Source organism: Camelus dromedarius, chromosome 18 (assembly GCF_036321535.1).
Source record: "Camelus dromedarius isolate mCamDro1 chromosome 18, mCamDro1.pat, whole genome shotgun sequence".
NCBI lineage: Eukaryota > Metazoa > Chordata > Mammalia > Artiodactyla > Camelidae > Camelus > Camelus dromedarius.
Genome location: NC_087453.1, coordinates 39,955,548 through 39,981,085, shown reverse-complemented (window position 1 = coordinate 39,981,085; position 25,538 = coordinate 39,955,548). Strand labels below are relative to the sequence as shown.

Below are 25,538 nucleotides of genomic sequence, written 5' to 3'. Positions count from 1 at the left end.
CTTCGCCGTGGCTAAGGCCCTCTCACAGAAATAACAAAAGATTAGAAGGAGAAAGTGTCACAAAATGTCAGCATGAGCAATGTTTTCCGATCAAGTCAGGTGTTTATATGTGAATACATCTGTGGCTTTTTCAGAGAAATATCTTTCTGCTTTTGGGCTGACTTTGCAAATAAGGCACTCAAATTACTAGACAGCAGCCTCCACATGAAAACAGAAACCATGTGAAACTGTAGTGATTACTAAATACAGATGTAGTATTAGGTTATTCTCATTATTAGAAAAATCTGATAGTAAATAGCTTATATATTATTACTTCTTGCTTCAAAATGCAGTAATTTTAGATGTAAAAGTTACCCGTCATTGATGAAAAGTCTGGACTACATTAACATTAAATAAAGCATTTATTGTGATTTTTTCCCCTGTGACATAAGGTCATTTATTTTTCCCAGCTCTCCAAATGATACGGTTGCCGAACCTCTTTCAGCTGGTCTTGCCTGAAAATAATGATAAAGATTAAAGATATTAGAAACAGATAAATATACAGGCCTAATTAAACCCCTGAATTCATCATATTAAAAAAAAAACCCTCACTCTAAGTAAATAAACAACAGAAAGCAAATGGAAACACGACCTCACTAAGGAAAGTGGCCTGTCTTAATCATATTACCTGTGAATCATGGTATTTCCATCCTATCATGTAGTAGATCTGATATGTGGCAGGCACGGAACCATCCTCATTTCTGTACATTTCTATAAATACAAAGAGGGGTTAAAGTCTGAAAAAATGCAAGTAGGAAAAAAATCTGCTCCATAAATGTCATGTCCTCCAAAGAGAAATGAATACTGGAATACTTATGGGATTCTGAGAAAGCCTCATGTGCAAAACCCCCAACACCGAGAAGCTGACAGTAAAGAAACAGTAAGGGCCGTTGGGAATATGTAGCCACAGGATCTGTGTTGTGAAAGGAAAGACAAGAAATCCGATGGGGCATTAACAGGAAAGGGAAATGCAGTTTTAGGGGACAGAGATGACAGGGCACAAGTTCACCAGTGGGGCCTGGGTGGCAACGATGCTCAGCTCCCTCACCTCCATACACGGCCGCCGCCGCCAGCATCGTGTCCCGGTGCAGGAGGGCTTTTCTGTTCCAGGCACAGTTACTCTCACCCATACCTAGAAATTACACTAGAGGCAGTTTGAGATAATACAGCCAACACCCTGAGCAGCTCAATACCACAGATTTAATCTTATTTCATCCAATAGTATACTCGCCCCCATTCTCCAAGAGTCATGTAAAATAACCCAGATAATCTTGTTTTGCTCTCAGATCATAGCTCTTGACTCTAAGGCAAAAACTGCTTGAAGCTTCTGGATATTAGACAAGTGAAAAAGTCAGATTTCAGGAGGCAAGGCCCAGAAGCACACTTTACTTGCCAGCAGGAGTCTACAAGCCAGGTGGGCAAAGCAAGGTGACTGCCCTTCAGGCGAGCCATCAGCAGTTGGCAAGTGCCTTTCTAACGATGCCACATATTAAGCCACTTTTAGCTGCTCTTGAGAGGAGGACAGGACATTGGTACAATGCCTCCCTCCTTCTAAGCTATAAATTTAAGTGTGAGCGTGTAACTCGGAAGAGGGTTCTGAGACTCACTAGATAGTACCAAAACTCCAATGTGTTTTCAGATTTTACATTTTACTGATCCAGATTAGCAAACAATTGTGTGCATTCTCTTCAGGGGCACTTTTCTTAATGTTTTAAAATTTATTTTTAATTTAGTTACTTCAAGTGATAGCTAAAAGCTAGGATTAAGCTACTCTGTTGTTCACTAAAAATTAGTGTTGTATATTTGATGTTTTTAAATGCATAGTCAAATGAAATTACTTTGAAAGGCCACATTTTAGGCTAGTTTGGAAAATTCAAACAAGTCCGAAAGTAAAAATCCTTTACAGTTATTCTCTATATATGACATGATCAAAAATCAGTTCCTTAGTTTTGTTTTTCTACTTTCACAAAACACACCAACAGACTTCCCAATGTCAGTGTTCTTTAGTGGTTTAAAAATAATAATCTCCCAAGTTTTTAATCAAGTTTAAAACAATCAACAAATTAGCTGTGATAAGTAAGTCTTCTTCTTCTCTCCCATCCCAGAAGGTTCCTATCATTCCCTAAAATAATGAGTCTCTGGTACTGGCAGCAATGGCCCACATGCTATGAGTGAAACAGCCCGATTCATGAAGAACAAAAGACACACAAACTAGTAGGTGAATCATCATGAAGGAATCATTATGAAGGTAGGGGTGCCATGCAGCAGCTAGATGACCTGGGATCAATCGCCCTGGGTCCTCAAGGTGGCCAGACCAGATGATGTCTAAAGGCTCCCAATGCAAACACTTTAGACCCATCACATGATCTAACTTAAACTCATTCTCCCACACAGTGCGTATCAGCTGCATCAGGAGGCAGAGACGAACAGGGACTCGTAGGAAGGGCTTACTGCTGGAGGGGGCGTTTTCACTCTGCTCAACTTCCCGTCGCTGTGACTGGCTTACACAACACACTTACACAGGTGACACCATGGAAACAGGCTTAATTTTTTTAATGTAAATACTTAATACACTAGAAATTCTAAAATGTCTTCTAAATAATGAGAATTGGGGTATATTAATTAAGATTAGGCAAAATGCTCTTTCTGATAGAGAAATTCAAGAGCACAACCGTACAGCAGCTGGTAACTCGGCTGCTCGGGAAGCCCGCCCTTCCCTCGCAAGGGAAGCGCGTGGCCACGTGGGACTTCTTGGGGAAACAGCGTGGGGCGGCGCAGAGGCTGGACTTTGGGGTCATTATTCCAGTTCTGGCGCTCACATAACCTGGGGCCAAGTCATTTAAGCTCTTTTAAACTCAGTTTTATCATCTTCAAAATGGAAAGATGAAACTTCACAATGCATCCTGCTGGACCCTCACCGGAGACCACCTGGGAAACACACTGGGACTTCTGACCAGCTCTGGGCTCTGAGACAACAGAAAAACCTGGGAAACAGGTCACTGTTTAAGACTCTCACAGTGTTTTTAAGGTTAAGTTCAACTGCTTATTAAAAAAAAAACCTACTTTATTATGGTTTACTAAGAACAATACTGAGTATTGTCTAAAAAAATTATAACTGAACTTACCTTAAAACCACTGTGAAAGCCTCCAAAACTTTTCATGCATTCATCAGCTGATATGCATCTTGTTTTGTAAAATTAGGCCAACATTCTGGACTTTTTTCTGTGAATTAATAATAATGGCAGCTTAAATGAGAAACACCAAAACAATCAAGAAAAAAGTGCAACACAGTGCAAAATATTAAAGGCCAGTTTGAAGGCAACACCTTCTTCCAGTCTGCCAGGAGCACACCTGCAGTCTGCCATGCTCCTCCCCTCCTGCATTCATCCCTCGATCACTCTTCTTCCCAAGTCAGCTGCCTCTGACCTTTTCAGGATAGAGGGTCTGAGATCTCAGGGGCTGAGTCAGGCAGCTGCACCGGGCTTCAATCCTGGCTCCATCACTTATAAATACATCACTTGGGCAAGTTACTTCTCTCTGTGCCTCAATTTCCGAGTGCATAACAGGAGAGGTTAACCACACTAGCTAGTCTTACCTTCCTCACAGACATGCCTCATAAACAATGTTGGAGGGTGAGCTTTCTCACACATCAAACTGATTGTCCATCCTCTGCACAAATTTCTCCCACCAGACTGCAGACCTCACCTGACTAGAGTCTCAAAAAGCTTCTGATGGACCATCCTGCGTTGTTTCCCACCATCTTCCCCTTCTACACATTGAAGCACTGAATTACTGTCCACTTTCTTATTAGGTAAATGAAGGTAATGTGTATCCTCTTGAGTCTCCATGATTTTACACAGGCCTTTCCCTTGGCTGGGAATGCAATGCCCCAATCCCCCAAAAGGTGCGCCCACAAACTCATTTTAGCTTAGGTGCCGCCTCTTCTGCAAAAGCATCCTTGATTCCCTAAAGCAGATTTAGGGATTTTTCCTTGTGTTTCTCCCTGCACTTTAAAAAGTGATTATCTCACTTTACAGTAAAAGCATATGTCTGTCTATGTCTGTGTGTCTCTTTCTCTACTAGAGCTCAAGCTCCCTAAGATCAGGAACAGAGAATTCCCAACACTGGCTCAGTGGCTGGCACATGGAGATGCTCAGTAAATGGTAAGTGAATGAATATAAAATCAACCAGTTAATGTTTTTATTAACTTTGTTAAATACCACTTTTACAAGTTATCTTTAGACAATTCCTCTTAATTCTCTTAAGGATAAGAGACATTAAAGACTAAAACACATGATTTGTGTAAAAGGCTTTACAGTAAAAATAAGAGAAAGCCTCTTGAAGGTAAATATCAGGCCAGTTCCTCAAAATGTATGATTTATTAAAACCCTTGGGGGAGGGGGGTGTTGTCAACTGGGAAGGGGCATGAGGCAACCTGCTAGGAGCTGGAAGTGTTCTGGTCAGTGGTTTAGGCAGTGGTTAGAAATACAAGCAGCTGTACAGTTAAGATTAGTGCATTTTACTGAGCATCTCTGCCAACTTCAGTGGGAAAAAAGGGCACAACAACCAAGTATGTAGTAGGACTCTGGATTCAAAATATGACTCAAATGGAGTCTAAAAATTCCTTAATGTGTCTTACCTTGTAAATCTTCCATCAGTTCAAACATTCCAGGATAGTTAACTTGAATTTCATCAGTGTCCTATTTAAAAACAAAAAAGAATATTCACTTGGCATTCACACAAAAAAATTCCTGACTGGAATGAGGCTGTAGAGATTCCCAGACCAATATCTCATGATAAACAGGAATCTTCTTTGTTATTTTTCACAGATGTCATCTGGCTTATGCTTGATGTGTGAAGATTTCAAATTACAGAATAAATGTTTGCCATTCTAAGAGTAGTCTTCTTAAAATTCCAACAACTGGTTCCTATTCCTTGAGAATAACACAGAATAAGTCTATTCTGTTCTCTGCAGACGAATACTCTTTTCTTCAAGTCTTTGAAAACTATTCCAGGACACTACAGTTTTTTTGGGGAGGGATTAGGCTTCTAGACAAAATTTATAGATCCTTACACATTGTGACTCCATTTTTCTGTACACAGCCAATATCAATCTCCTCTCAAAATGTGGCACCTAGAACTGAGCCAAATAGGGCCATCTCCCAAGATGCTTTCACTCTACTCCCAGCGATGCAGTGCTGGCTCGTTTAGGAGACAGCACACGGCTGGCCCACACACAGTTTATTTCTCAAATGAACTGCTGAGCAATGATGCCCCACCCTTTCTGAAGTTTGACACAGGAGTTCACTGTTGGGACAGTGGCAGGGACCACTGATGCTCCCCAAATATCCAGGTACTCCGTGGCACTTGGCAACCCCAGACATTTCTTCTGGCAAAGAAAAGTGAGGTGGAGGCAAAGTAATAAAGAGCTGGTGAGCCTCTTCCAGGCCGACTCTGGTGCAGGGAGCTTAGAGGATACAAGGGCCAGATGGAGCTGAGCTGCCCAACCAGCGTGGCTGTGATGTGATAAAAATCTTGTGTTAACCACTAAGATGCAGGAGTTTGTCTATATAGGAAACTAGCCCTGAATACAGGACACTTACTTTTTTTTTCAAGTTCGCTATTAAAATGCTGCATGTATCTCAAACTTTACTTTATTGGCACTAACCACTTTCGAAGTATCTAGATCTTTTTGTGTTCTGTAGCTTTATCTAATATGTTAACTATACATCCCAATTTTGGACTTATAATATTGCACAGAATCAAGTACAAAATCCTAAATAACACTTATCAAAACATCCATTCTAATTCCTAAAGAAACACAAAACAAAATAACCAATTACCTTTTTTTAACCTTAGAGATACAAAATCTAAGCATAAGCAGGAGCTCACATACACAGTTTTTTGTTTTAATTTTATTTTATTGAGTTATAGTCAGTTTACAATGTTGTGTCAATTTCCAGTGTTAGAGCACAATTTTTCAGTTATACGTGAACATACATATATTCATTGTCACATTCTTTTTCACCGTGAGCTACCACAAGATCTTGTATATATTTCCCTGTACTATACAATATAATTTTCTTTATATATTCTATATGTGCCTGTCAGTATCTACAAATTTTGAACTCCCAGTCTGTCCCTTTCCACCCTCCCAACCCCCTGGCAACTGCAAGTTTGTATTCTGTGTCTATGAGTCTGTTTCTGTTTTGTATTTATGTTCATTTGTCTTTTTCTTTTCTTTCCTTTTTTTTTTTTAAGATTCCACATATGAGCAGTCTCATTTGGTATCTGTCCACATACACTGTTGATGGAGCATATGAATTAATGCTGCCTTACAGAGAGAAACTTGACTCTATCTGTCAAAATCTGAAATGCGTAGATTCTTTGACTCAGAAATTCCATTGCTAGAAATTGACCTGACAGATGTGCCAAGATTATGTGAAAGAAAATTCATTGCAACACTGTTTGAAAAAGTATTAAAAAAAAAATCAAATGTTTTGAGAAACCTCCATATTGTTTTCCATGGTGGCTGCACCAATTTGCATTCCCACCAACAGTGTACAAGGGTTCCCTCTTCTCCACATTCTTGCCAACATTTGCTATTTGTGTTCTTTTTGATGATGGCCATTCTGACAGGTGTGAGACGGTGTCTCACTGTGATTTTGATTTGCATTTCCTTGATATTGGTGATGTTGAGCAACTTTTCATGTCCATGTGGGCCATCTGCATTTCCTCTTTTGGAAAAATGTCTGTTCAGTTCTTCTGCCCATATTGTAAATGTGTTGTTTGTTTGTTTGCTTTTTAATTGAAGTACAGTTGACTTAAAATGTTGTATTAATTTCTGGTGTACAGCATGGCTGGACTTGGAGGGCATTATGCTAAGTGAAATAAGTCAGACAAAGACAAATACTATGGTAAGATACCACTTACATGTGGAATCTAAAAAAATACAACAAACTAGTAACAAGACACAGATGTAGAGAAGGAACTAATGGTTACCAGTGGAGGGGGAGAGGGGCAAGATGGAGGTGGAGGATTAAGAGGTACAAACTATCAGGTATAAAATAAGCTACAAGGATGGATTGTACAACATGGGCAATATAGCCACTGTTTTATAGTAACTATAAATGGAGTATAACCTTTGAAAACTGTGAATCACTACATTGTATACCTGTAAACATATAATACTGTACATCAATTATACTTCAATTTAAAAATATATTGTAAAATAAATAAATAAAGTTTAAAAAATTTTAAAGAAAGAGATGATGCAGGGTTTTTGGGAGGGTAATGAAAGTGTTCTAAAATGTACCGTGGTGAAGATTGCACAGCTCTTTGGTGAATATACCAAAAACCACTGAACTGTACACGTGTATGGTATGTGAATGTATCTCAATAAAGTTATTTAAAAAAAAAAACCCAAACAACAAACCAGAACAATCTAAATGCCCATTAACAGAGAACTGGTTAAAGAAATTAAACTATATCTATTTAATGAAATACTACACAGCTGTCAAAAAAGACTGTAGTAGACATACATTTGTAGGGGAAGATCTCCAAGATATGTTATTGACAGGGTGGGGAGGGAAACATGTAGAAAAAAGCAGGAGTATACATATTGTTGCAGGTGTACGTTTCAGTCATATAAATGCATTCTAGTCTACGAGGAAAAACTGTTCTGAAGGAAAACACGAGACAGTTAGCAAAGGTCATCCTCGTGGAGAGGGGTGGGGTGTCCGAAGTCAGGGGAAGGAGACTTCTTTTCACTTTAGACCTGCTCTATTATACTCTCTACATATGGGTTTTTTTTTTCATTTTTTTTTAAAACATATGCAAGGATCATGCACTTTTTAATATGACCATCTCTAGATAGTCCATTCTTTCTGTTACTTTTATATATTAGGAAACTATTTTTAAAAAGAGATCCTAAGATTGAAAATGAAATTCCTTCCAAGCTGACACCTATCTATTAAACAATATCCTCTGAAAACAATTCAATGAAACCAACTAAAAGCATCATCTCCTTCTCAGTCAAAAAGAGTACCACAGCAGCCTTGTCTTATTCAAATTAAAATGGACCATATCTGCAGTTTTCTATTCTATTCTATTCTAAAAGGAAATGAGCTTCATTCAGAATGCCAACTAGCTCTAAAAATAATTCACTAAGAGGGTCATATAAATGTAAATATAATTATATGACATTAATTTAACTTGATTTCACTTTAAAAATAAAAACCCATTGCAGTACAAAAGTAATGTATCTAATGTATGCAACATAAACCTGTATAATTGATCATATAAAAGCTGTTTTGCACATGCAATTTTTAAAAAATGAATTAGGATACAATGTTAATATAGCCCTTTAAAGACAATGTATGTCTCACAGTACAAATTTGTACAGATTTATTATTACATTAGCAACTCTCTGTAAACTATAAAGATTATATGCCAATATTTTTGTATTATATTAATGTTTGAGTCATTCTGCTCAATTAAGGAGAATATGGAAGGTATTCTGAATTAATAGATTTCCCAATTAACAGAAATGTAGGTTTTGAAATGTAGTAATGTCAGATTAAACATTTTTAGAAGAAATCTTTCTAAAACGCACAACCTAATTTTACAACCATAGAAAACCTCATGTGGTTAACATAATTTAATTTCTTTTGATGACCGAGGATCGAAGTCTCATCGTTTTCTTAATGGGCAGCAACTTTTGAGTCCCCTAATACCACTCTCTAACCTGGCACTAGTTCAACATCACTCCCCGAACATTTGCACTCCACCTCTCCATGCCACTCCCTCCCCTACTCCCCTCCATTTTTTAGTGGCTTCATGTTCCCAGAGATTCTCTTTTGTTTCATTTCAGTTTGTAACACAGCAATATGACATCCTTTGGATTAACCTGGCTGCTGAAGGGAGTTGGAAGGGGGAAATCGCTGTCTCGCCAGATGACTTCCTGTTGGAAGCCTTGCCTAGAAAGTGTCAGGAGTAGAGGGAGGAGAGAGTAAGGCAGGAACTAGTACTTACTGAGCATTTATTGTGAAGGTCCAGGCACTTCACATCCTTTTCATTATTTAATCCTAACAGCCACTTGAGGTGAAACATTTGCATGTTTTTTTAAAATAAAGAATGCTCAGAGAGGTGAAGTAAATCCCCAAACCCCTCTGGCTAGTAAAGGGGGGCAAGGCAAGGATCCAACTGTACGTGTCAGACACCAATGACCTGCACCATCGCTGTACCGTGCTGACTCCTTGTTTTTGCATCCCTGACGCCCTAAGGTCCTCTCTCCAGCTCTAACAGTCCTCTCTCCAGCTCTGAAGGAGGACAGCCCCCGACATGCCTTCTCCAGCCCTGATCTAATCCTAGGCCTCATGGATGCACATCCTCTCACTTCTGCCTCAGGCAGCACCGCCACAGTCGAGAGCTGGTGCTGGAGGTAGAGCTGCAGATGCTCCCGTCTCTCCCCTTTCCTTTTCATCTGGAGCACTCCCGCCTTACACCTAGCTCTGCAATGAAAAATTCGGATGGAGTAGCACGTCTTAGAAAACAGCCTCCTTATTAGCTGAGGTATGTTTTTTTGAGTTACTTTTTCAGGTAACAAATACTAAAAACTGTACATTCCTACCTTGTGTCAATCATGATAAAAAGAGAGAGAGATTATTTCTGAACTGTGTAATTAATAGGTTACTTGATTCTCTTGATAATTACCACGGTCAGTGTTGTAAAGCCAGCTCTCCCGAGCAGATGTCCTAGGTCACTGACAGCAGTGAAAGGAGAGATGTGTGGAGAAAATCCTCCTTCCCTTTCTGTTTCTGCTAACTGTAAGGAACACCGGAGTTCATAGAGCGTGTCACCTCCAAACATTGCACCAATAAATACTCCATCCGGTTTTAAAACATAATGAATCTGCAATAAATATAAGACAATAAAACTATTCAAAATTGTATACATAAAAATGTTAAAAGAATAAGCATATGGTGTCTAAATCACGATTTTGTGATAACCATTCTTATGTTGTCAAATTAATAACCTGATAATTTAATAAATAACACTTAGGCAACCAACTGTCAGAAAGGCATTGCAGGATAACATTGTACAGACAGAACACTCATTGATAGTGCTAATATCTATAAAATATATTGTATGTCTTCAAATTTTCTAATAGTAGACAGAACTTACTTTTATAATTAGAAAAATATTGAAAGAAAAAAATTTTAAAGTGTGGTCAATTGCAAGTATCACAACCCTGCCTGTATCTGTGCTCTTTGAAATGTCACTTTGTAACAACCCCCATTAAGAGATGGAGCCTAACTCCCACTCCTTGAATCCAGGCTAGCCTTGTGACTTGCTCTGGCCAAAAGAATGCAGAGCAAGTGACAGTGTGTCAGTGTCAGGTCCAGGTCACCATGGTCCTGCTGCTTCCACCTGTTCTCTGGGAGCCCTGTCTGGCTACCACCTATGAACAAGCCTGAGCTGGTCTGGTGAAGGATGAGAGGTTAGGGGAGTAGAGATTAGCCAGGTGTCCCAGCTGAAGCCATCCTTGACAGCTCCAAGACCATCCACCAGCAGATTAGACACATGGGTGAACCAAGTCAGACCCAGAAGAACTTCCTAACTGAGATTAGCCCAAATTTCCAATTCACAAAGTTGTGAGCTAAGTAAATTGCTGTTTTAAACCATGAAGTTGAGGTGACTTGTTATGCAGAACAAGTCTGCACGGTTGTGGAGAAACCATTATGATTCACAACATTAATCTAGTAATACTTTAGTTAAATATTAATATTAACATTAATTAATCTAGTAACACAAAGAATTAAGGAGAAATAAACAACTTATTTTTCAGCTTTAACACAAAAATGTTTCATTGATAACTTAAGCAAAACAGTAGCCAGAATGAATTTCAGAATCATGTTTCCACAATGTCTCTTAGAACTACAATCTGTAACTAGTTTTGACTCTATTCTCAACAGTGAGGAGTTACAAGACAGGGTGAATTCTGAAGTAAATCAGAACCCAAATCACAGTAGGCTCTTCTAACTGAAGTATTCATCTTGAATTTATATTTAATATATTATGAAACAATTACAAAACAGTATATAAGCAAACTGTCCATTTCTTTTTCCTTCTGCTCTTTTAGTGGTACTTCCTTCTCTTGCCACCAAATTCTAATAACAAGTAGCTTAAATTCAGCCCTCAGCTCTCTGTAGCTTCTCTCTACCTCAGAGGGCTTCTCAGTTCCCACGGATTTCACAAGGTTGATTTTCCAACCTTGAGCCTGGACAGAATCTGTGAATGCTAAACTCATCTACTTCCTGTGCCATGGATGTTTGTCTCTTGGCAAACTCATTCCCCACCTTCCCCTGGCATATTCAACACACACACAACAATTATTCTCAAACCAACTCCCCTTCCCAATTGCCATATTTCTGTTAATGACCATTTTCTATTCCCTGTATCTGATCATTACCTTTCTTTCCTCTACTTTAACTAATTACTCTCCAGAGTCAAACCTTTTAGGCAAGCTTTGACTCCTGCCTGTCTTCACTCTCTAGCTCTAACCAGCTACCAAACTGTTCGTTCTTATTTGGCAGTGTCCTAAGTATCTCTCTCTTCCTTTTAACTCCTACCATTGCTACTGAGGGTTAGTTTACCTCGCACCTGGACCACTGAGACACTATCTCTTCAATTTAACCAATTTCTGGCATTAGTTTTCTAACCAGCAAAATGAAGCTATCTTGCAGAGTTATTTAACACACATATGAAACAGAGCACAGTGACTGGCAAATAGTATATGTTTAAGATACGGTAGTTATGATCCTGCCTACCAGCTTTTTAATCATGTCACTTTCCTCTTCAAAATTCTCCAGTGGCTCTGAATTGCATAAAGAATAAACTCCAAATTCCTTAATTTGTCACCCAAATCCTCCTAATTCTGGTACCTATATACCTCATTTATGCCCAGCACTACACTAATCCTCCAACAGGCTTCCTCTTTGTCCTTTATGCTTCCGAGTCTCTTATGCCATCTCTCCCGTGACCCTTCCTGGAATGCATTCCCACTGCAAATCTGACCTACTCTTTGAGGCCCTGTTCAAAAAATTCCTTCCTCTTGAAGCTTTCCTAGACACTCCAAGCCACAATGATCTCCTTCCCTTCTCTGAACACAATGCTTCTTATCCATCCCTCACCTGTCTGCTGATAAATATCAATCAACAACCAGAAACTGACACAACATTGTAACTTACTGTACTTCAATAAAAATACATTTAAAAAGTAAAATAAAATAAACCATTTCAGGGAATCACATTCAATATCTTGTAGTAATCTATGGTGAAGAATATGAGAACGAATGTATGTATGTTCCCATGTAACGGCAGTATTGTGCTGTACACCAGAAATAGACACAGCATTGTAAACTGACTGTACTTCAATAAAAATACATTAAAAAATTAAATTAAATACCAATCAACACACATTTACTGGCAACTGTCTAAGTATACAGCGTGGGGAAGATACAAATAGGAACAAATAGGTTCCTACCCACAAAAAATTTATAGGCACTTAAGGAAGAAAAGAAAGTCACACAGAAAATGTCTTGTTATAGCAATACTATTTTACACAAGTTTTAAATATTTATGAAAACTTCTGTACCATAATTAGATTTCCTGACTTCCCCAGGGGGCAAGAAGTCATCCATGTATCTTAGCACACCAAAGGGCACCAAGTATATCCAGCCCACAAAAGATAATTAAATCCTTGATTTGCTTCTATTTCCAATAGTCAAAAATGTAAAACAGAAAACATCTATAAGTCTTGTATAAAAAAAGAAACATCTATAAGTTGCTAATAATAAATAAAATAACACCGGCTATTAGAATCAACACTAAGGTTCTTACCTGTTCAAGTGCCCTAGGAAGGTCATTCACCCAGTGCAAACTAAAAGAAGAAAATATATACTTGTTTTAGCTTAATTCATATAATCCAATAGTATAAGCTGCACTAATATAATGATAAGCCACAAAAAAAGGTATAAATCTTCAAGTCTGAAGATGCATATCAAGTCACTGACTATTTTCATACAAGTTTTAAAACAAAAAAATATTCTTAGGGGGAACCTTCCACCTGTCACAGGAGAAAATATGACAGTGTATCACTGTGCTGATATGATTATCTGTCCAATTATTCTTCACTGAATAAAGTAAAAGTTAATTTTCACAAAGAAGACATACAAATGGCCAACAGGTACATGAAAAGATGCTCAACATCACTAATCATTAGGAAAACCACAATGAGATATCACCTTATACCTAGTAGGATGTCTATTACCAAAAAGACAGGAGATGACAAAAAAAGGCTGATGAGGAGAAAAGGGAGTCCTTGTACACTTCTGGTGGGAATGTACACTAGTACAGTTGCCATAGAACACACTATGAAGGGTCTGCAAAAAAATTAAAAACTGAACTACCATGTGATCCAGCAATCCCATACCTGGGTATTTGTCTGCAGAAAATGAAGTAATTATCTCAAAGAAGTATCTATACGCCCAGGTTCATAGCAGCATTATTCACAGTAGCCAAGGTATGGAAACAATCCAAGGACAAACACACACACACACACACACACACAGAGGAATATTATTCAGCCATAAAAAGAAGGAAATTCTGCCTTTTGGATCAGTATGGATGGACCTGGAGGGCATTATGCTGAGTGAAATAAGTCAGACAAAGAAAGAAAAACACTGTATATTCTCACTTTACGCAGAATCTAAAAAAGCCAAACACACAGAAACAGAGTAGAATGGTGGCTGCCAGGGGCAGAGGGAGATGGGGAGATGTTGGTCAAAGGATACAAACTCCCAGCTACAGGATAAACAAGGTCTGGGGATCTAATGCACAGCACAGTTTCTATAATTAACAATACTGTATCATATAATTGAAGGTTTTTATGAGAGTGGATCTTAAATGTTATTACCATACACATACGCAAAAAAAAAATCACAATTATGTGAAGGGATGAAAATTGTTAACTAAACTTACTGTAGTAATCATTTTGCAATATATAGATGTACGTGACCATCATGTGGTACACCTTAAACTTGCATGTTATATATTATCTCGACAAAGCTGGGGAAAAAATAAGGTAGAAATCATTCCTATCTGGCATCTCATTTAAACAGTGCTGTTCTGAAAACTTATTTGAAGTAATAAAAATAAACACCTGATAACATATTCAAGGAAGTTCACCAACTAAATCAAACAATTAAGCTAGAGATATATAGGATTCTAAGTCTTACTTTTGTAGGAAAAAACAAAAACAAACCAAAACTTCATCAGCAGACATAATTTTCCCAAGGCGAACAGTATTATTCACCAAAAATAACTCAATGAGTTTTCTAATAAATAACATCCCATATTTTTTAAGATCATAAAAAAATGCAGAAATCCAGAGTTCCATATACTTACAACTTAATTAAATAAACGTCCTGCCTTTTCTCTTGATCCAATTTACCCTCTCCCAGCGCGTGGTGTTATGGGCTAATTCCAACAAGAATTAGTCTCTGCAGAGTCTGGTCACACTCTCCTGGTAAAGTCAGCCTCTTCTGCTGGCTTCCAGGACAGCAATGAAGACCCATTTCAAACCCTGCTATGTTAAGCTCACATTTATCTTTCACAACACTTTCTAACAATTAGTTGATACTTTAAAAATTAAGGTCACATTGTAAACTCTATCATACGTATGGGGACACTGAAAGTGACAGAACTACAGCAGTTACCTGCAAACAGCAAGCAGATACGCTGAAGTTAAAACTTGGGTTCTGACTCCCTGCCCAGGGCTCCTTCCCTTAGACCAAGGCTCTGTAATGTTTTTCACTTCACAATATAATCTGAAAACTTTTTAAAATTTGTTCAGCACACCTCAAAAAGGGAAAAAATTACAAACTCACTAAAGAAAACAGCAAGGGTGACCAACTCTCCCAGTTTGCTAGGGACTGAGGAGTTTCCTGGGACACGGGCCCTTCAGGGCTAACCCTGGTAAAGCCTGGGCAAACCATGATGACAAGTCACCCTAAAAACAGCCACCAAAGGGTTGTACTGAGCATGTTGAATCTTTGAAAGAAAATACAACTATGATAGTAAGACAGGAGAAATAAGCCACCACAGAGAATAATTCATTTTCTCTATTAAACACTGAGTTCTTTGAGGACAGGATCCCTCATTTCTGTATTCCCCAAAGCCATCAAGCTCAGTGCCGTGTACATTATAATCTAGTCTATGAATACTTGTAATACACGTTAGTGTAATAAATGTGGAGGGACATGGTAGGAAGCACAAAGGTTACTTTTTAAAGTAACCTCAAGGACTATAGCCAAATTAAAGTTGAAGGAAATACTGGCTTTTCCTTATTTGCCAGAATGAGTTTATAAGGGCACTCTAACAGATACATTTTGGAGTCAGTATGCCTTTCCAAATTCCCATCCCCATAAACATGTAAGCAAGTTACATCGGGGAGGAAAACCCTTCTATCACAAATGAACTTTAGCAAATTGAGGAAAGTTGGGGAAAAAAAAGTTGAGGTACTATACCATATTATCTCCACTAGGGAGCATATGTTCTGCAATTCTTTACCAGAGAAAAGTTTATAGCTTACAAACCAAGAAAACTGGTTAGTGACTTTAAAAAAAAGTTATTAAGAATTTACACACACACCAAAAAAAGAAATTTACACCATCACCTATTTTCTTTAACTCATAAGATTAAAACTTTATAGCATAAGCTATCTATTTTTAATATTTTTTAAAAGTATGAATGGATTACCAACCTTAAACTGCTAACCACCAGGTCAAATGTATTTTCTCTGAAGGGAAGAAATTCTTCATCAGCTAAAACACTGACAGTAGGAATTTCCGTTTCTAAAATATTTTTCTAAAGGTTAAAAAATGAAAGTTCAAAAACACTCATATAACATCTTAATTATTAACATAACCATTGTTAGTTAAATTTAAGTCAATGTTACATTTTTCTGGCAGTTTCTAGTCCTTCCAAATAATAAAAATTAAAAATTTAAAGAGAAAGCACTAAAAAAAATTTCTTAAATGACACTTAAGACCACCCAGAAAAAATGGTTAGCTGGTTGGAAAAGCACAAACAGGATACCACCTCACACTAAAACAAATCTCAGAAAGCTAGGCGTTCCAGTGGAATAACTGAAGCCATAAAAGTCCTAGGTGAAAATATGGGTGAACACTTTTATACTCTTAGACAAAAATGCCTAAGTAAACATGACTCAAAAACCAGAAACTATAAAGGGAAAGACTGTTATACTTGGTAAAATAACCAAAACTTCTAAAAAGCAATAAACAATGTAAACAACACATTTGGGGAAATATTTACAAAACAGATGTAGAAAAATTAAAATCCCTAACAAAACAAGTTCTTACAAACCACCTAGAATAAGAATACAACAATGTTAACGTAGATAAAGGGCCAGGGTACAGAAACATCACAAAATTACTTACAAAATTCACAAATTTAAAAATACCAATAACCAAATATCAATAGCCAAAAGATAGCAACAGCTATTTGGTTGCTCTAGTAGTCAAAGAAATACACTCATGTATAACTGAAAAACTGTGCTCTACACTGGAATTTGACACATTATAAAATGACTATAACTCAGTAAAAACTGTTAAAAACAAAAAAGAAATACAAATAAAAACAATGAAATTCTACTTTCTGCCCATTAGGTTGATAAAGACAAAATAACTGGCCCAGTGTTGCCAAAAAGAATAAAAGAGTGCTTTCATTTAATATTGCTGCTCAGTCTTTCTAAGGGCAGTCTGGAGATGTATGTTAAGAATTCAAAGATGAAAATCAATGAATCCATATATTCTACTATTAGGAATTTATTCCCAGGGAGAAAATAAATCAAACACACAAAATTGCTTTATATAAGGATGTTCATCACAGTATCAGTTATTGAGAAGCTAGAAATCTAACTGTGTTTTAAGAGAAATGTAGCTAAGTAAATGATGAAATATTCACACACTGGAATACTATATAGCCATATATATATAAGTATATGTGTGAATACACCATTCACTGATATAAAAGAATGGTATTCTGTGACAAATACGACATGTTAGCATACATTGTTTGTATAAAACCGTGTTGGGGAGATAGTTATATGTCTACAAAGGTGGAGAACAAAATGTCACCAGTGGTTGCCTCTGAGCACTGGGACTAGGGGTGATTTTTCCTTTCCTTTTATATTTCCTGTATTGTTTAATTCTTCATTGTGTATGTTATATATATAAAATTAGCTTAATCATGAAAACAAGCTAATTTCATTTTGAAGGAAATAAAAATAAAGAAGTAAAGAACTAAAATCCAAACCAAGAGATCAGAAACCAATAGCAATAAAAAGCTACCTACCAAAGCATTTTCTGCAATGTCTGTTTGGAAAAACTTTCCAACAGTTTCCTACAATGGAATAAAGATCATCAGATGATATAAAACAAACACACAAAAAGCCAAGTAATACATAAAACAACTGTTGCTAAAGGAAAAAGTGTTAATTACAGATTAATATTCAGCTTTGTAACGGTATTTTTCTGCATACAGTCAGTATGGTACACAAATATCTTTAATAACACATGTTAAATTACATAGAATTAAATATATACAGCTGACCATACATGTAATGTATTTAATAAAACAGAAAACACAGGTGTAAATAATCAACATCCTGAATGGGTTAAATCTACTGGGTTAAAGCTTATGTGTTAACTTTTCCATGGCGTAATATGCCAAGAGCTGGTCCCCGCTCTTGTACCACAGAAGATCTGGTTTTCCTACCGTTTAAATGCTCATTCAAAGAGCTTACAAAGAGTAAAGACTTAACAAACACAGATGCCTGGGAGGGCCTAAGTGGTTTCATTTTCCCTCTCTCTTCCTTCCAAAAGGAAAGGGTACCATGGTACCCCTTTCCCAGATTACCACTTTCCACTGTCCTCTCTTTTCTCCAGGATCCTGCCTCCTCCATCACCATCTCTACCAATCTCCATCTTCTGGGTCTCTTTCCCTCACCTTACAATTGGCATCAGCTTTCCAATATTGAAAATCTCCTCTTTATATTTCCTGTATTATTTAATTCTTTCTTCTGTGTGATATATATATATATAATCAGGAAAACAAGCTAATTTCACTTCGTGTTATTTGTAATCCACAACTCTACTTCTCACCATCTTTCCCCTCAATTCCCAGTGATCCACCTCCACTTTCTAACACTATAAAGAATACTTGTAACCTAATCACTACTTACAATAGTCTGTCTGCTCTGAGTCCTACTTCACTTGGCCTCTTTGAAGCTCAGCACTATTGATGGTCTCCTAGAAATTTCGTCAATACTTTCTACTCTGGTTTCCCATCTTCATTAGAGACGCCAATCCTCTCCACTTCACCTACACCCCCTTCATAAAGAATGTCCCTGTCCGCAACTTGGAAAGATTACCCTACCACAAAACCCTAGCATTATTTGGCCACTGCTGATGACCTGAGGGCAACTGGTATACAGGTAAATGTTTAACTATAGACAGAAAGGAAGGAACAAAGGAAGAAAGGAAGGAAGGAAGGAAGGAAGGAAGGGAGGGAGGGAGGGAGGGAGGAAGGAAGGAAGGAAGGAAGGGAGGGAGGGAGGGAGGAAGGGAGGGAGGGAGGAAGGAAGGAAGCAAGGAAGTAAGGGAGGAAGGAAGATGCCCTGAGCCATAGTGTTTGCCTCTTCCCACAGTGAACTACAACCATGGTGGATTCCACACTATCAACATGCTGCTGTTTACAGCAGAATTGGGAAGAGATGTGCACAGCAGACTCTCATGAGCCGGCTCCAGCACACCAGGGCGAGGGGTGAAGTTAGGTGAGTCATACTATCTATCCCTGTCTCTCACTTGAAAATTTCAACTAAAAGACTTGGAGAAAGGACAGCAGTTCCCAGAGCTGGAGAAGCATGTAGACTTCGGGCTGCAGGCAGAGGTGTGCCGGCAAGTGTTTAATAACTGGTTTTTGGTGGGGGACTGCTCTGTAGCATCTGCCAACTTCCATAGTGTAAAACTCCCACCGTGGCTGATTTTAAGCTATTGATAAATGACGTCACTGAACACAGAATTGGGAAGGGATGCTAACAACCAGCACTTGTGAGCAGTGAGCTGGTAGGAGCCAGCTTCAGTGCACAATGGGTGTTGGGTTCTCACACTGGGCGCTCACACTGATGAACACCAGGGACAGTCTGCAGGGGAAAAAACAAAGAAAGAAGGCAGTGTGCAGATCTACGTAATCCCAAAGAGCACGTGAACAGGAGGGCCTTCGTTCTGATGCTTCAAAGTTCCCATCCCTGTAAGGCCTGGATGTACTTCCAGATCCTTGTGTGACAGAAGAGTCTCTAATAAATGTCCTAGTATTTAAACTAACTTCAGTGTACTTCTGCTTCTTATAATCAGATACCTTATTAAGACACTTTCCATCTTACTCTTCCTGGCATCTTTGTTGGCTCCTCTTTCTCCCACCCCAAACACAATTATGAAATGTTCCTTTCTATATTCTTGCCCCAGACAGCTTCCCTATTCCATCAGTTCTGTGAGTTCTCCTGGTCTCCGCATCCACCCCTTCCTTTATATTCTGCTGCCTCCACAGGGAGAGATGCCTGCACCTGCCGTTAACCCAGCTTTCTAAGTGGTCTGTTTCTCTATCCTCTACCTTCTTCAATCTTTCCTGCGTACCATCCCCAAAATAATCTTCCTTAAACATCATTGTATCATACCCTACAGCTTTCTACCTCGGCTTACCTCCTGCCATGAAATTCAGATTCTTTCACTCCCAGGGCAGATTTTGTGCTCTTTCAGAAGCCTCTGATCAAATGAACTCTGCTGATTTTCCTTTCCCTTGACTCCTGTGCAGTTTAATGACTGCACCATTTCCACAGCATTTACTATGATCAATAACAGTGTTTTGGGAGGCTCACATATGCCCCTCCTACTGCCCTGGCTCAAGTGCATGTTTTTCTAAGTAGACTTTATTTAGAAATCCCACTTTAATTGTGTCCAGCACAGTGTCCTATATAGAGAGGCTAAAACAATAAATAATTTTTTTGGTCTGAATGACAAAATGAAAAATAAAATGGCATAAGCATTAATAAAGACTATTTATATTAAATTACACAGAAAGGTTTCTAATCAACTGATGATATGAGTATTTTTAATAGCTAAAAAATTAGCTTAATCATATTTTCTAAATGAATGTCACTGTGATTTTTATTGTGAATTACCAAAAATGTTTGAATGAAGTGGGAATAAAGGGCAATGTATCTTACATAGACTTAAAGAAACTATCAGTAGGAACACTATATAAAATGGATTCAAAGGAAAGAAAAAATCATTTAAGAAAAAAATACTTAAGAGCAGACACAAAACAACCATTGGTTCTTTCACTTAAAAAAAACAAATTAGCAATTCTGATAAAATTGAAATATGATACAAATTGAACTGATTAGAAAAGCCTTTCCTTAAAATCAGCCAATTTTATTTCTTAAAGTAAATTAAGTCATCAAGTAAATTTACCTTATTCAAATGTTGTGCTATGTAACCTCTTCCACAACCAACATCCAAAGCAAGGGGGAAATCTCTGAAAAATAGACATATAAGTAATGCTTTGTCCATACAATACAGTCCATAGAACAATTATTAAAAACTAACTTTTCTTAAGTAAAAACATTTTAGGAATCACAACTTTCAAAAAATTTATATCATCTGCCTTTGTGGCCTCACCTTATAAGGTACATTTATCAGAGGACACATTGGACAGAGCAAGCCTATCTGGCCTAACCATTCACAAGACCTCATAAAGTTGCTTCATGATGTGGATTTGAAGAACAGATTCAGTGGGGTTATTTTAATTTGACAACATACTTAGATAAAGTATGAAAAGAAGTTAATGTAAATTAACATGAAACTATTTGGCATACTCATCAGAAACTTACTACTCATCCCTGTTTCTCAAATTTGTTGAGGCAGCAGATGACTTAGAAATCATCATATGAAATACCATGAAATATAACATGATAAACTAAAAACCAAAGAAAACATCAATAATAACAATCTTTTACTGAAATCTTACCAGCTTCAAAGCAGTGTGCTAAGCATTCAGAGTTAAGTAAGTCAATCAACTAGTAAGCAGCAGTCAGAACCTGAATTCAGTCAGCTTGAATCCTGAACCAGAACTATTATCCCCTATGCTATGCTGTCGCCTCTAAATATATCATGTCATACTAAATCATACACACATCTAACTGCAGGTTTAAGAAAAAATCTGTAGCAAAAAAATTTTAATTGTATCCATTAAGAACATTTTTCCTATTTGAACTAAGAGTCCCTTTTCAATGCCTGTTAAATATCTGTTGGAGAACCACTGGTAAGAGAACCACTAATGTACCTAATGCCCTCTATTTTGATTGTGAACACAGGTATTGTGGCAGGGTGAAGCACCCGGCTCTGCAATCACAAAGACATGAGATAGAATTCTGGGCCTGAAACTTATTAGCTCTGTGACCATAGACAAGTGCTTGAATCTTGCTTGATCTGTTTCCCTATCTGTAAAATGGGAAAGTTACTATCTTCCTTAGGGCTGGTATAATAATTTTACGATATGCATTTAAAGTATTTAGCATAGAACAAATGCTCAGCAATAGTTAGGAGTTACTATTATCACTGATTCTAACAGTATTAAGTGAGCCTCAGATACCACAAATAAGACATTTAATAATCTGTTGGGTTAGTTTTTAAAAATCAACATTAGATCAGTGTCAACAATATAAATTACTCTTTCTAATGATAGAACACTAGTGTAAGGACACTTTAGACTGGTATTTTTAATAATTTAATTCCAAAGAGTTACTGTTATTTTAAGGCATGCTTTTAGTCAAATTCACAGGTCTCTCCAAAGACCTGTGTTTTGCTCAGTACTATGATATAAAAAGGTTGTAAAATCCAAACTGACTTAAAAAATTTGGTATTTCATTTATTAAATCACAAATGGCCTAAAATCTAAGCAAATGAATGACTACAGTGTAGATAATTAGCTATTTTACATATTTTTAAAATAACAAAACCAATGAAACAGATGAAATGAGGGTGATTATTTGCAACAATGAAGCATTTTTTTAACTTTATGAAATTAATTCACCCCAAAACTCTTTTAAGTAGCCAGCACATACCTAAAATATAATTAAAGAATTTTTAATTATACAAAATTCTTTTTTTAAGACAAATGTAATAAATTCATCCCATACTGGTCCAATTTCATGGATGTCTTTCACACAAAAGAGCACAAAAAGCGATTTGCTAACATTACAGAGCAATTATATGGCAAAGCCATTATTTAACTGGTTCCTGCCACCTGACTGTAGCTCGAACCTGTCAAGCTTTTGTTATGCCTAATATACAGCAAGGAATTCATCCAGGATTTAATAATACTTGATGAAAGTATTCTTTTCTCAAATCTACCTCTATACAATTGTCACAGAACCCTTATTGCTATTAATGATACATTAGATAAAATAGCCAGTCATATAACCTGATTGTGGGACAAATATAGGCAGACTCTCTCTTTCACTTAGATGGTTAACAAATTCTGTTATTAATTTTAAACTTTTAAAGCTAGGCTTAGTAAATCTTAAAATTCACAGCTCAATTCTTTATACCTATTTTTGGAGAAATCTATCCACTATTTGCTTTTGGCCAAATCAAGTGGAACAGTCATTCAGGCTTGGAGAGAAGCTGAGTTGTGCTTCCATTCATTCTTTTTTTAGGCAACAATGAAGAGAAGATCTGCTCTCCCAGACATAAAAAAGGAGAAACCTAAGAGTGATTAAAAACACTAATCTTAGTAATAAACTCTTCTAGATTCTGCCATTCCAGATATCAAGCCCTCAGCACTTAATTTCCAGTCGCCAGCCAAAAATTAATTGTGTTTTATTACGACTATCATCACTTACCTGGCTACATCATATACACGGTCGGCGATCCGACTTCCAACCTGACAGATTATAAGAGGCAGTGATGTACAAAAGTTAAAGATGAGTTGGTTCAACAGAGAAAACACTTTTTCCAGTATTCAGCAATCCATTGGTTACTTATGTTTCAACAGATTAAGTACTTCCCTTTATCCTTTTTTTTAATTTGGCCCCACCAACTTTCTTTTCAAATTCTGAATAGGAACATCATAAATTAAAATATCCAAGGAAACATACTGAGAACAATTAGTTCGTAAGTCAATTTAAGAAAAGTAGGACTAAATACTATATACATGACTTTTTATTTCACGCGCTATAAGGTCGTACGGACTGAAAGCAACAGGAACATAACAAGCATATTTTTGTTCAGATATTAGCTTGAGGTATATGAAAGTGAAAAATTAGTAGGGGATTATTACAGATCAATGTATAAATGAACACTTAATAAAAATTCTTTTATTTGATAACTACTAACACATTTCGTGGAATTCCTAAATGAGTAAACAACTTTTCTGAGCAACATCTGCAAATGAGAAGTCAGTCAAATCCGAAGAAACCTCTTCCTGAAACCCACCCCAACTGAAAAGAGGTCATAAGGCAGGTGCCTCCCTTTGCTGGGCTACCTTCTTCTGATAGGAATAAAGATGTGGGAGCCTAATACCCCAACGTTTCACTCATTCCCTTACAAATATCCCAGTTTCTATTAGGACTTGCAAGTTCAGAACATAGGTGTATTTTCTTTTGCAGAGGAAGAAGGGCAAGGGAGGAGGTACAGCAGAAATCTTTTCCCAGGGGAGTCCACTTTGTACATCATTCCTAACATGAGTACTTTAGGTTATTTTTAAAAACTCTCATAGACTTTATCTCATTTACTCTAGTCCTGCACATTAGTGAGGCCTCAGTCAAGATTTAATCCAGGTGCTTTTGTTGGAGAAGAGTGGCTAGGAATTCATATTTTCTAAGTACATGCCATCGTGAACCCTGAGAACAGAGAGTCAATCATCCGATCAGGCCAGGACTTGCACAGAGCTCTGCCTAAAGGAGGAGCTCAATAAATGCTGCATTGGCTTGAAAGAGCTCATTATAGTTGACCAGTTTTGGTCCATCCCTAAAGAAACATTTACTTAGGCCTGAGCTCGGTGCTTCCTGTCCAGAGCATAGAAACCCCCTCAAGTCCCTAGTCTACCTGGGCAGAGAAGAGGTCTCTCACACCGGCACAGTCAAACTAGAGATCTTAATTTACCTTAATGAATCTTCCTAAAACATGAGCCAGATCCTACCACTGCAATGCTTGAAACAATCCAATAGCCTCATGTTCCTCTAGTCATGTTGGCCAATAGAAAAACAATGAGAGCCACACATGCAATTTAAAAATTCTTCTAGCAGCCATTTAAAAAAGAGTAAAGAAATTAATTTCAACATATTTTAACCCAATGTATCAAAAATATAATTTCAACATGTAATCAATATAAAAAGATATTAATGAAATACTTTACATCCTTTTTTCATATGAAGTCACTGACATTCAGTGTCTTTTACAATCACTGCACATCTCAAAGGGGCATTTCAAGTGCTCAATAGCTATATGTGGTCAGAAATTACCATATGGAATGGATAGCTCAGAGAAATAAGAAAATCCAAAGCCCTTATCCATTAAGGCCCTAATAACCTTGGCCCTCCCTGGCTTTCTCTCCCACTCTCTTCTTCACTGGAGGCCTCAACAAGGTCCCTTTGGCCTCTGGGCTTATTTTTTCCTTTGCTCAAGGCTTTTCCCCCCAGATGTCAGCTTGGCTAATTCCTCATCATGCCGTCTGTCTGATTGGCCTTCCCTCCACCGCAGTCACTTTACCACTTTACTTTAACCCCTCGCCTTACTTCTTTAGCCGAAATCACGTTTTTTGTTCACAGTCTGTCTCGTCTCCCACAATAATTAAATCTCACGAGGGCAGCGGTCTAACTTTGCCCTGATAATACCTGTAACTCAAGCAAAATCTGCCGAGGGAGGGAATCAATGAACAGCCCAAAGAAATACCGGCGCCCGGCCCCTGCGTGACTCCAGCGAGGCCCACCCAGGCAGGGAGGCTGCACAAGGTCACACGGCGACGTGAGGGCGGTCTGGGCCTGGCCGCAGCTCCCGCTGCCCTCCCCGCCGAACGGCGGCCTCACCTCCTCCTTCAGGTAGTCAAACTTCATCGGCTCGGGCTGCCGGGCCGCCCAGTTCTTCTGTTTCCTCTTCAAATCCCGATCGAAGATGTTTAGGGCTCTGGGCGAGGCGCTGCCCGGGGAAGAGACGCCGGAAGCCACCTTCCTGAGGCCCAGGTTCTTTACAGGGAACGCCACCGCAGGAGGTGGCCACCACCACGGCAGGAGCCGGGTCAGCCGCAGCATCTCTAGCAGCAACGCCACTAGCCAGCCAGTTTATAGTGCGCATGCGC

The 25,538-nt window shown here is 38.0% G+C and overlaps 1 protein-coding gene across 3 annotated transcripts; it reads right to left on the bottom strand.

The window, feature by feature from the left end:
• Window positions 1–382: 382 nt before the first annotated feature.
• Window positions 383–25,538, bottom strand: NDUFAF5 (NADH:ubiquinone oxidoreductase complex assembly factor 5). 3 transcript variants are annotated; one of them, XM_010979125.3, is made up of 11 exons: window positions 25,270–25,538; window positions 23,086–23,126; window positions 20,654–20,717; window positions 17,478–17,525; window positions 15,865–15,968; window positions 12,942–12,981; window positions 9,754–9,951; window positions 4,679–4,739; window positions 1,088–1,171; window positions 668–750; window positions 383–494 (listed from the first exon to the last, which is right to left on the bottom strand). In XM_010979125.3, the coding sequence occupies exons 1-11, from the start codon at window positions 25,489–25,491 to the stop codon at window positions 402–404; spliced, it is 1,038 nt and encodes a 345-aa protein (XP_010977427.1). In that variant the 5' UTR covers window positions 25,492–25,538; the 3' UTR covers window positions 383–401. The 3 variants fall into 3 exon arrangements, 2 of the variants coding, with proteins under 2 accessions (XP_010977427.1, XP_031290120.1); XR_010376680.1 differs by lacking the exon at window positions 383–494 and adding an exon at window positions 3,165–3,261 and having other exon boundaries at window positions 703–750; XM_031434260.2 differs by lacking the exon at window positions 9,754–9,951.